We start from the raw sequence: 12,663 nt of genomic DNA, 5'->3' as shown, positions 1-12,663 counted from the left end.
CATCAATAGATATCAAAGATGCGTATCTCCACGTGCCGATCGCACCAGAGCATCAGCGTTTCCTACGCTTCGTCATACACGACGAACACCTGCAGTTCGTAGCGTTACCTTTCGGTCTGGCAACAGCCCCCCGGGTCTTCACCAAGGTCATGGCAGCAGTAGTAGCTGTACTGCACTCGCAGGGTCACTCGGTCATCCCGTATCTAGACGACCTGCTTATAAAGGCACCCTCTCAAGAGGCATGCCAACACAGTCTGAAAGTGGCACTAGACACTCTCCAGAGTTTCGGGTGGATTATCAACTTTCCAAAGTCTCATCTAACCCCGACCCAATCTCTGACTTATCTTGGCATGGAGTTTCATACTCTCTCAGCGATAGTGAAGCTTCCACTGGACAAGCAGTGCTCGCTGCGGACTGGAGTGCAATCTCTCCTTCAGAGCCAGTCGCACTCACTGAGGCGCCTCATGCATTTCCTAGGAAAGATGGTAGCAGCAATGGAGGCAGTCCCGTTCGCGCAGTTTCATCTGCGCCCTCTACAATGGGACATTCTACGCCAATGGGACGGGAAATCGACGTCCCTCGACAGGACGGTCTCCCTCTCTCAGACTGCCAAGGACTCTCTGCGTTGGTGGCTTCTCCCCACCTCATTGTCACAGGGAAAGTCGTTCCTTCCCCCGTCCTGGGCAGTGGTCACGACGGATGCGAGCCTATCAGGGTGGGGAGCGGTGTATCTCCACCACAGGGCTCAGGGGATGTGGACTCTGGAAGAGTCCACCCTGCAGATCAATGTTCTGGAAATCAGAGCAATCTATCTTGCCCTGCGAGCCTTCCAACAATGGCTGGAAGGCAAACAGATTCGGATTCAGTCGGACAATTCCACGGCGGTGGCGTACATCAACCACCAAGGGGGAACACGCAGTCGCCAAGCCTTTCAAGAAGTCCAACGGATTTTGACGTGGGTGGAAAGCAGAGCGTCCACCATATCCGCAGTTCACATCCCAGGCGTGGAAAACTGGGAAGCAGACTTTCTCAGTCGCCAGGGCATGGACGCAGGAGAATGGTCCCTTCACCCGGACGTGTTTCAGCAGATCTGTTGCCGCTGGGGGACGCCGGACGTCGATCTGATGGCGTCACGACACAACAACAAGGTCCCAGTTTTCATGGCACGGTCTCACGATCACCGAGCACTGGCGGCAGACGCCTTGGTTCAGGATTGGTCGCAATTCCGACTCCCCTATGTGTTCCCACCTCTAGCATTGTTACCCAGAGTTCTCCGGAAAATCAGGTCCGACTGCCATCGAGCCATACTCGTCGCTCCAGATTGGCCAAGAAGGTCGTGGTACCCGGATCTGTGGCATCTCACGGTAGGCCAACCGTGGACACTACCAGACCGTCCAGATTTGCTGTCTCAAGGGCCGTTTTTCCATCTGAATTCTGCGGCCCTGAACCTGACTGTGTGGCCATTGAGTCCTGGATCCTAGCGGCCTCAGGTTTATCTCATGAAGTTGTTGCCACAATGAGACAGGCTAGAAAACCATCCTCAGCTAAGATCTATCACAGAACGTGGAAGATATTCTTAGCGTGGTGCGTGGCCCAAGGGTTTTCTCCCTGGCCATTTGCATTGCCAACTTTTCTTTCCTTCCTGCAGTCTGGGTTGGAAAAAGGCTTGTCGCTTAGCTCTCTTAAGGGTCAAGTCTCCGCGCTATCCGTATTCTTTCAGAAGCGCTTGGCACAGCTTTCTAAAGTACGCACTTTTCTCCAAGGAGTTTGTCATATCGTTCCTCCTTACAGACGGCCATTGGAACCCTGGGATCTGAACAAGGTTCTCATTGCTCTCCAGAAGCCGCCTTTCGAGCCTTTGAAAGAGGTTCCCCTTTCTCGGCTTTCACAAAAGGTAGTTTTTCTTGTGGCGGTCACGTCTCTTCGAAGAGTGTCCGAGCTAGCGGCGTTATCTTGCAAATCTCCCTTCCTGGTTTTTCACCAAGACAAGGTAGTACTGCGTCCAATTCCAGAGTTTTCTCCCAAGGTGGTTTCTTCCTTTCATCTCAATCAGGATATCACTTTACCATCTTTGTGTCCGCATCCAGTTCACCAATTTGAAAAGGGTTTACATCTGTTGGACCTGGTGAGAGCACTCAGGATTTACATTTCTCGCACGGCGGCTCTACGCCGTTCTGATGCGCTCTTTGTCCTAGTCGCTGGTCAGCATAAGGGATCGCAAGCTTCCAAATCCACCCTGGCGAGGTGGATCAAGGAACCAATTCTTCACACATACCGTTCTGCTGGGCTTCCGATTCCATCTGGACTGAAGGCCCATTCTACCAGAGCCGTGGGTGCGTCCTGGGCATTGCGGCATCAGGCTACGGCTCAGCAAGTGTGCCAGGCGGCTACCTGGTCGAGTCTGCACACGTTTACCAAACACTATCAAGTGCATACCTACGCTTCGGCAGATGCCAGCCTAGGTAGACAGGTCCTTCAGGCGGCGGTGGCCCACCTGTAGGAAGAGGCTGTCTGACAGCCCGTTCATGTGGTATCTTTTTACCCACCCAGGGACTGCTTTTGGACGTCCCACTGTCTGGGTCTCCCAATTAGGAGCGAAAAAGAAGAAGGGAATTTTGTTTACTTACCGTAAATTCCTTTTCTTCTAGCTCCAATTGGGAGACCCAGCACCCGCCCTATTTGTTCTTAGGGTTTCGTTTTTCGGGTGCACATGTTGTTCATGTTGTTTCTTAAGTTCTCCGATCATGTTATCGGATTGAATTTGTTTTTGAAACTGTTATTGGCTTTCCTCCTTCTTGCTTTGGTACTAAAACTGAGGAATCTGTACTCCTACGGGAGGGTGTATAGCCAGAAGGGGAGGGGCCTTACACTTTTAAGTGTAGTTCTTTGTGCGGCCTCCAGAGGGCAGTAGCTATACACCCACTGTCTGGGTCTCCCAATTGGAGCTAGAAGAAAAGGAATTTACGGTAAGTAAACAAAATTCCCTTCTTCTCCATCACCGAGCACAGGGCACTTGGACTCCGTCCGAATCAGCCCTCTCGATCAATGTGCTGGAGATCAGAGCTGTGTTTCTAGCTCTCCTAGCCTTTCACCACCTGTTGGCGGGCAGGCACATTCGAGTTCAGTCGGACAACGCGACAGCGGTTGCCTACATCAATCACCAGGGCGGGACTCACAGCCGTCTGGCGATGTTGGAGGTTCAACGAATCCTCCAGTGGACGGAGGACTCCAAGTCTCCATTCTGCCTGTGGAGGATTTCCAGGAAAGAGCTCTGCAACGCTGGGAGACCTAAGGCAGGGAATCTGGAGGACACACACTCCGCTTTTTAGTGGTCGGTAAGCCACACCGGTCACCCGGTGCTGGCCCCCTTAGGGTGCCGGAATAGATACTATATATATATTTATATATTTCTGTTTGGTCGGGCTGTATACCCTTTCCCATATACCCTCAGTGATCACTCTCCTAGGAGACAACAGCATGTCGTCCACAAGGAGCAAGGGTGCCAAGGCACAGGGTTTTCTTTGTCGCTCCCAATAGGAGCTAGAAGAAAAGGAATTTACGGTAAGTAAACAAAATTCCCTTCATTTTGCGACCTGTACCTCTTGTGCGGCTAAGTTACCTGCGGGTTCCACCTACCCTCACTGTGAGCAATGCTCAACTCCTGTTTTGCTTGCTCAGCCGGAGCCTCGGTCACTAGTGGGCCCCTCGGCTCAGGTAGACCCCCCTGCTCCCCCTGTCCAGGCGGCAGGGACAGAGTTTGCCGTTTTTTGCTGAAAAACTCTCTGAATCACTCTCACAATCCATGGCTCAGTCTATGGACAAATGGTCTGCCAAGCTGCTTGAAGCTTTGCAGTCCAGACCGGTCCTTCCACAGGCCCCGGGCCCTGTTGGATCTTCGCCTCCAGGCCCCTCTCTGTCCGTGCCGCAGCACGTTCCCAGGGGGGGCCCTAGGTCTCATGTGGAGGACTCCGGCCCGGACCACAGTCCCAGACCGGCTAAGCAGGCCCGCTGGGAATCTTCCCCGACTTCTTCACGCTGCTCGGGTTCCCAGCTTGAGCACTCTCTGGAGGACGAGGCGGACGTCGCAGCTCAGGGCTCTGACCCTGACGTTGCTCTCAATCTTGATACACCTGAAGGGGACGCCATAGTAAATGACCTTATCTCGTCCATCAACCAGGTGTTAGATATATCTCCCCCGCCGCCACCTGTACAGGAGTCGACTTCTCAGCAGGAGAAACACCAGTTTCGGTTCCCTAAACGTACGCGGAGTGCGTTTTTCGATCACTCTAACTTCAGAGATGCTGTCCAGAAGCCCAGAGCGGTTCCGGACAAGCGCTTTACTAAGCGCCTTACTGACACACGTTACCCCTTCCCCTCTGACGTAGTTAAGGGTTGGGATCAATGTCCCAAGGTGGATCCCCCAGTCTCTAGATTGGCGGCTAGATCTGTGGTATCGGTTGCAGATGGCTCATCACTAAAGGATGCCACTGACAGGCAGATAGAGCTCCTGGTGAAGTCCATCTATGAGGCCACGGGCGCGTCTTTTGCCCCGGCCTTTGCAGCCGTGTGGGCACTCCAAGCTATCTCAGCTTGTCTGGCTGAGATTAATGCTGTCACACGCAATTCTGCTCCGCAAGTTGCGTCTTTGACTTCTCAAGCGTCAGCTTTTTCTTCCTACGCCATGAACGCAGTCCTAGACTCTGCTAGCCGTACAGCTGTGGCATCCGCTAACTCTGTGGCAGTCCGCAGGGCCATGTGGCTGCGCGAATGGAAGGCAGACTCGGCTTCCAAGAGGTTCTTAACCGGTTTGCCGTTTTCTGACGACCGCTTGTTTGGCGAACGATTGGATGAGATTATTAAGGAATCCAAGGGAAAGGACTCCTCCTTACCCCAGTCCAAACCGAAGAGACCTCAGCAACGGAAAATACAATCGATGTTTCGGTCCTTTCGTCCCTCCGCCAAGCCCCAATCCTCTTCGTCCAGCAGGCCGGAGAAAGGCCAGAGGAACTCCTATGCGTGGCGGTCCAAGTCACGCCCCCAAAAGGCCACAGGAGGCACTGCTTCCAAGGCGGCCTCCTCATGACTCTTGGCATCCCCGAACCGCATCCTCGGTCGGTGGCAGGCTCTCCCGCTTTTGCGACGCCTGGTGGCCACATGTTCAAGACCGATGGGTGAGAGACATTCTGTCTCACGGTTACAGGATAGAGTTCAGCTCTCGTCCCCCGACTCGTTTCTTCAGAACCTCTCCGCCCCCCGAGCGAGCCGATGCACTTTTTCAGGCGGTGAACGCTCTGAAGACAGAAGGAGTTGTGATCCCTGTTCCCCCCCAGGAACATGGTCGCGGCTTTTACTCCAACTTGTTTGTGGTGCCAAAGAAGGACGGCTCGTTCCGTCCCGTTCTGGACCTCAAACTGCTCAACAGACATGTGAGCACCAGACGGTTTCGGATGGAATCTCTCCGCTCGGTCATCGCTTCGATGTCACAAGGAGACTTCCTAGCATCGATCGACATCAAGGATGCTTATCTCCATGTGCCGATCGCACCCGAACATCAACGCTTTTTGCGTTTCGCCATCGGGGACGAACACCTTCAGTTCATGGCTTTGCCTTTCGGCCTGGCGACAGCCCCAAGGGTGTTCACCAAGGTCATGGCATCTGTTGTGGCGGTCCTACACTCTCAGGGCCACTCGGTGATTCCCTACTTAGACGATCTTCTGGTCAGAGCACCATCTCAGATGGCATGTCAAAACAGCCTTTCCGTCGCTCTGGCGACTCTCCAGCAGTTCGGGTGGATCATCAACTTCCCAAAATCCAAGTTGACACCGACCCAATCACTGACGTACCTTGGGATGGAGTGTCATGCTACCGCTGGACAAACAGCTTTCGCTGCAGGCAGGGGTGCAATCTCTTCTTCGGGGTCAGTCACACCCCTTGAGGCGCCTCATGCACTTCCTGGGGAAGATGGTGGCAGCGATGGAGGCAGTGCCCTTCGCGCAATTCCATCTGCGGCCACTCCAATGGGACATTCTCCGCAAATGGGACAAGAGGTCGACTTCCCTAGACAGGAACGTCTCTCTTTCCCTTGCAACCAAGATGTCACTTCAGTGGTGGCTCCTTCCCAACTCTCTGTCGCAGGGAAAATCCTTCCTACCCCCCACCTGGGCTGTGGTCACCACGGACGAGAGCCTGTCAGGGTGGGGGGCAGTTTTCCTTCAACACAGGGCTCAGGGAACCTGGACTCCGATAGAGTCATCCCTTCAGATCAATATTCTGGAGATAAGGGCAGTGTATCTAGCCCTATTGGCCTTTCATCGGTGGCTGGAGGGCAGGCAGATCCGGATCCAGTCGGACAACGCCACTGCCGTCGCCTACATCAGCCACCAAGGCGGCACTCGCAGTCGTCAAGCCTTCCAGGAAGTCCGACGGATTCTGCAGTGGGTGGAAGCCACAGCTTCCACCATCTCCGCAGTTCACATCCCGGGCGTAGAAAACTGGGAAGCAGATTTTCTCAGTCGACAGGGCATGGACGCGGGGGAATGGTCTCTTCACCCAGACGTGTTTCGAGAGATCTGTCGCCGCTGGGGAACGCCGGACGTCGATCTCATGGCGTCACGGCACAACAACAAGGTCCCGGCATTCATGGCCCGGTCTCAGGATCACAGAGCTCTGGCGGCGGACGCATTAGTTCAGGATTGGTCGCAGTTTCGACTGCCTTATGTATTTCCTCCTCTGGCGATGCTGCCCAGAGTGCTGCGCAAAATCAGGTCCGACTGTCGTCGCGCCATTCTCGTCGCCCCAGATTGGCCGAGGCGGTCGTGGTACCCGGATCTGTGGCATCTCACGGTGGGTCAACCGTGGGCGCTCCCAGACCGCCCAGACTTGCTGTCACAAGGGCCGTTTTTCCATCTGAATTCTGCGGCCCTCAACCTGACTGTGTGGCCATTGAGTCCTGGCTCCTAGCGTCCTCAGGGTTATCGCAAGATGTCATTGCCACTATGAGACAGGCCAGGAAACCAACGTCCGCCAAGATCTATCACAGGTCTTGGAGGATCTTCTTATCCTGGTGCTCTGATAATGGTTTTACTCCCTGGCCCTTTGCCTTACCCACTTTTCTTTCATTCCTTCAATCCGGAATGGACAAGGGTTTGTCTCTCGGCTCTCTCAAGGGACAAGTATCGGCGCTATCCGTATTTTTTCAAAAGCGCCTGGCCAGGCTTCCGCAGGTCCGCACGTTCCTGCAGGGAGTTTGCCACATAGTCCCACCTTACAAGCGTCCGCTGGAACCCTGGGACCTTAACAGGGTGCTAACGGCTCTTCAGAAACCACCTTTCGAGCCGCTGCGGGATGTCTCTTTATCACGTCTTTCGCAGAAGGTGGCATTTCTAGTGGCAGTTACATCACTCCGGAGAGTGTCGGATCTTGCAGCGCTGTCATGCAAAGCCCCCTTCCTGGTTTTTTTACCAGGATAAGGTGGTTCTGCGTCCGGTCCCGGAATTTCTCCCTAAGGTGGTATCCCCTTTTCATCTCAATCAGGATATCTCCTTACCTTCATTTTGCCCTCATCCAATTCACCAATGTGAAAAGGATTTGCACTCATTAGATCTAGTGAGAGCACTCCGGTACTACGTGTCTCGCACGGCGCCCCTGCGCCGTTCAGATGCCCTTTGTCCTTGTCGCTGGCCAGCGTAAGGGTTCGCAGGCTTCCAAGTCAACCTTGGCTCGGTGGATCAAGGAACCGATTCTTGAAGCCTACCGTTCTTCTGGGCTTCCGCTTCCTTTGGGGCTGAAGGCCCATTCTACCAGAGCCGTGGGTGCGTCCTGGGCATTGCGACACCGGGCTACGGCTCAGCAGGTGTGTCAGGCAGCTACCTGGTCTAGTCTGCACACTTTCACGAAACACTATCAAGTGCATACCTATGCTTCGGCAGACGCCAGCCTAGGTAGGCTAGTCCTTCAGGCGGCGGTTGCCCACCTGTAAGAGGGGGTCGTTTTCGGCTCTTTTTTTTATCGAGGTATTCTTTTACCCACCCAGGGACTGCTTTTGGACGTCCCAATTGTCTGGGTCTCCCAATGGAGCGACAAAGAAGAAGGGAATTTTGTTTACTTACCGTAAATTCCTTTTCTTCTAGCTCCTATTGGGAGACCCAGCACCCGCCCCTGTGCCCTTCGGGCTGGTTGTTCTTTTGTGTACACATGTTGTTCATGTTGAATTGTTCTTTTGGTTCATGGTTTTCAGTTCTCCGAACATCCTTCGGATTGAATTTACCCTAGACCAATTTATAAGTTTCCTCCTTCCTGCTTTTGCACCAAAACTGAGGAGCCCGTGATGCACGGGAGGGTGTATAGGCAGAGGGGAGGGGTTACACTTTTTAAAGTGTAATACTTTGTGTGGCCTCCGGAGGCAGAAGCTATACACCCAATTGTCTGGGTCTCCCAATAGGAGGTAGAAGAAAAGGAATTTACGGTAAGTAAACAAAATTCACTTCTTTCTCAGCTGCAGATCTAGCGGTTATACAGAGCTCAGGAATATTCTGGACTACCTGGCAGCACACCAAGTAGTCCTGTAATGATAATCTACTGCTGATTAAACTGCGATTTTACCAAAACTACCTTGGACCCTGTGCACACTGGGAAATAACTTTTTCTTAAGAAAAATCTGCACCCTCTGTCAGAATACCACACCCGCAGCAAAAAGCGCAGTAACAACACACCTGCGGGTTTTCCTCGGGTACCGCAGGTGCCTGTGGAAAAGAAGTGGCATGCTTATTCTTTTTTTTTTTTTTCTGCAGAAATTCTGCAGCAAAACCTAGTGGTAAAAAAAAAAAAACCGCAGTGTGCGTACAGCATTTTTTTTTCCCCATAAGTTTTGCTGGGGAAGGACTGCAGCAATGTTAGCAACAAAAAACGCAAAATCCGCGACAAAAACAGCAGTGTGCGCACAGGGCCTTAAGCAGCCAAGTAAGTGACACATCACTGGAATAAGGATCTCAGTCTCTATGCTGCTGTTTGATTAGGTGGCAAAAAACTGGTGACAGATTACCTTTAATATTGTTGAGCAACAAAGGAGAAAGATTTTTATTTTTGAAACTCTTATCTCAGTTCGGCTGTATCATATTGCTTATCATAATGCAGTTTGTATAATGCTCCGATTCTGCTTTATAATAGCAACAAGTGGATGACGGCGTGCCTTTAAAGATCTGCTTATCCCAATTCTCCACATGGATCCAAAAACTTCAGAAGGAAAAGCACATTATTTTCCCTAGTGTGTCCCCAACGCCTACAACCTCCGAGCAGAAGATGTGTGGCTTTGTAACATGGTCCGGTACTGTGTTGTTGTTATTATTATTCATTTGGAATATTTTATTTTTTCAGTCTACATACAATAATTTCTTTATCGTTCCTTATGGGAGACCCAAACCATGGGTGTATAGCTACTGCCTCCGGAGGACACACAAAGTACTACACTAAAAGTGTAGCTCCTCCCTCCGAGCATATACACTCCCCGGATGACAAATCCAACCAGTTTCATGCTTTGTGTTCAGGAGGTCACACACACATGCATCCTCTTTTGATTTTTCATTTTTTCTAAAGATTTGGAAGAAAAGCGGGTCCACTGGACTCCCGGCATGTCCCTTCTCACCCCCCTGGCGACGGTGCTGTTAAGGTTGACTTCAGGGCAGGAGCCCTTCATGCCGCGCTCCTTCACCATCCCTTAGGGGCTCTGGCTTGAAGTTAGAGCCAACACGGTTCTCACTGCCTTGCAGGAGACCGGCCTCCATCCGCAGCCCTTTTGCAGGACCCTGCTGGACGGAGCACTGGACCCCCACCCCACCCAGGGACTGGGCCCTGCGTCTCAAAGCTAAGTATAGAGACGTTATTCAGAGGGTCCTTCTGCAATGTGGGGCACTTTTATTGGGGGGGACAGTGATTTACTTTAATAATGCTGCTTTTTACTGTGTTTCCGGCCGGTTCCACGGTTTTTACTGAGAACCGCCCCGATGATGCCTGATTGTCGGCCGCATGCATAACTCTAGGCCCCGGCTTCAGCCGCGGCCTAGTTTCGTTTCGTTCCCCTGCATGTCAGTCCTGCAGGGGGACACTGCAGCGCCGCCCGCCGGCCGCTCTGCACAGGGGAGGACACTCCTCTCTGAGGAGATGATTCCCTCCCCTGTACATCTCCTTAGCCCTCCGATTCCCGCTCCTGGGTTAACCCCCGCCCCCCCCTTCACTCTGGCGCCATTTTCTCAGCGTTCTTAGTACACTGGTCGGCGCTGGCTGCTCTGCAGAAGGAGTGAATATCTGGCTGGGGGTCCAGGCTTGGAATCCGGAGGGCACACATAATAGCGGTCTGATAAGTCACAACCTCTGGTTGTGCACTTTTATACACTTTCAGGGCATTCTGAAGGAGTTAATTCTTTATTATAGAACCTCCTCCTCAGCAGCATGTCTCACACTAGGAGCAAGGCTCCAAGGCTGTACACTATATGCACTGCATGCAAGCTCGTATTGCAGACCCACACTGTAATGCCTGTTCTAATGTGGTGGTGCCTCAGCCTGGAGTCTCCCCAGGCTGCACCCCCAGCTTGGGTAGCATCTTTTTCCAATGCTATTTCCCAGTCCTTTGCAGACTCCATTGGACAGTTGTCTCGGACGCTGCTAAGCATGAATCAGCCCCCTTCTCAGGGTGCCTCTGCTGCTCCAGCTCGCTCTGCAGAGCTAACAGAGTCTGTTTCACCTAATCCCAGACCCCGTCCTCCTAAACGGAGACGCAGGGACTCCTCTCCTTCCTCGTCCCACGGCTCTGCCTCACGGGCCGAGTCACAAGGCGAGGAGGATGCCCTTATTGTGGGCTCAGATGCTTCGTCTATGTACCCCATTGATACCGATGGTGATGCAGATGTTAGCGATTTGATAGCGTCCATTAACTCCGTTCTGGACCTTAACCCTCCAGTGTCAGAAGAACAGGCCTCTTGGGTAGAAAAACACCAGTTTATCTCACCTAAGAGAGCAGGCCACTGTGACTAAACCCAGGGCCTGTCCTGACAAACGCTTTAAGCGTACTTCTGACTTACTGGGGGCTCGGACGCTCTCCATGTACCCTATTGATCTGTCCGAAAGTGACGCAGATGCTAATGATTTGATTGCGTCCATTATATTTGTACTGGACCTCAATCCGCCTGTATCAGGGGAGCACCCCTCTTTGGCAGAAAAGCATCAGTATACCTTGCCTAAGAGAACAAGGAGTGTGTTCCTTATCCACTCCAGCATTCAGGTCACTGTGACCAAGCCCAGAGCCTGTCCTGACAGACGCTTCCCAGAGCGTGGTTCTGATGACTGTTTCCCCTTTCCACCAATGGTGGTCAAGGAGTGGGCTCATTCACCAAGGGTGGACCCTCCGGGGTCTAGACTTTCAGCCCGGACAGTTGTATCAGTGGCTGACGGCTCCTCTCTGAGGATTCCACTGTCCGCCAGGTTGTCCTTCTGGCCAAATGTATATATGAGGCGGCAGGGGCCTCGTTCTCCCCATCTTTTGCAGCAGTGCGGGCTCTCAAAGCCATCTCTGCTTCTCGGGAGGAGATGCATTCCCTCACCAGGGCCTTTATGCCCGAATTGGTTGCCTTAACTTCCAGGCTTCAGTCTTTTCATCCTATAGCTGGAGACTGTCACCGCACTGCGGTGGCCTCGGCTACTTCCCTCGCTATCCGCAGGTTCCTGTGGCTTCGAGAGTGGAAGGCAGATGCTTCTTAAGAAGTTCCTTGCTGGACTCCCTTTTGCTGGGACCAGTCTATTCGGTGAACAACTGGATGAAATTATTAAGGAAGCTTTTGGCAGGAAGAGTACTTCCATGCCACAACCCAGGAAACCTTCCAGGGCAGGAACCAGTCGAGGTTTCGTTCCCTTCGTTTCCTCTAACTGGTCGTCCTCTAAGCCCTCGGCCTCGTCCACTAACTCAGCCAAGGTCCGTAAACCAACTGGCGCATGAAGCCGTGTCCTAAGTCGGCAGGAGCTGCTGCCACCAGGGCAGCCTCCTCTTGATTATCTGGCCGCGCCAGTAACGTCCTTGGTCGGTGGCAGGCTCTCCCTCTTGGGCGACGTGTGGTTGCAACACGTCTTCGATCAGTGAGTGTGGGTTACCCTCTCCCACGGCTACAAAACAGATTTTTTTCTGACAACTCCCCCCTGCTCCAAGGCCGCCGCCTTCTCACAGGCCGTGGCATTCTTGCAGGCCAATGGAGTAATTGTACCAGTTCCCGACTGGGAACGGTTTTGAGATTTCTACTCAAATCTCTTCCTAGTCCCCGAAAAGGACGGTGCTTTCCGACCTGGATCTCAAGCTTCTCAACAAGCATGTTCAGGTGCGGCAATTTTGCAGAAATCTCTGCGATCAGTCAATGACCCAAGGAGATTTCTTAGCATCCATCGACATCAGAGATGTCTCTCTGCATGTGCCATTCGCAGTTTCCCACCAGCGTTGGCTACGTTTTGTAATCGGAGAGGAACATTTCCAATCGTGGCTCTCCCCTTGGGTTAGCCACGGCCCCTCGTGTATTCACCAGTTGCGGTTCTGCTCCTCCAGGGGTTGGTAGTGATTCCTTACCTGGACGCCCTTCTAGTCAGGGCTTCATCCAGTGCAGACTGTCAGCGGAGTGTCTCGCTCACTCT

The 12,663-nt window shown here is 52.8% G+C and overlaps 1 protein-coding gene across 1 annotated transcript in view; it reads left to right on the top strand.

Annotated features, from left to right (window-relative positions):
- Positions 1-12,663, top strand: part of ERI2 (ERI1 exoribonuclease family member 2) — a 45,015-nt gene that overhangs the window by 14,770 nt on the left and 17,582 nt on the right. The window contains exon 6 of the mRNA XM_075318032.1: positions 9,166-9,322. Within this exon, the coding sequence (XP_075174147.1) occupies positions 9,166-9,322 (157 nt within the window). The remainder of the gene's footprint in view (positions 1-9,165; positions 9,323-12,663) is intronic.

This window comes from Anomaloglossus baeobatrachus, chromosome 7, assembly GCF_048569485.1.
Source record: "Anomaloglossus baeobatrachus isolate aAnoBae1 chromosome 7, aAnoBae1.hap1, whole genome shotgun sequence".
Classification (NCBI taxonomy): Eukaryota; Metazoa; Chordata; class Amphibia; order Anura; family Aromobatidae; genus Anomaloglossus; species Anomaloglossus baeobatrachus.
Note: the sequence above shows the minus strand (reverse complement) of the source record. Positions and strands in the feature narration are given on the sequence as shown.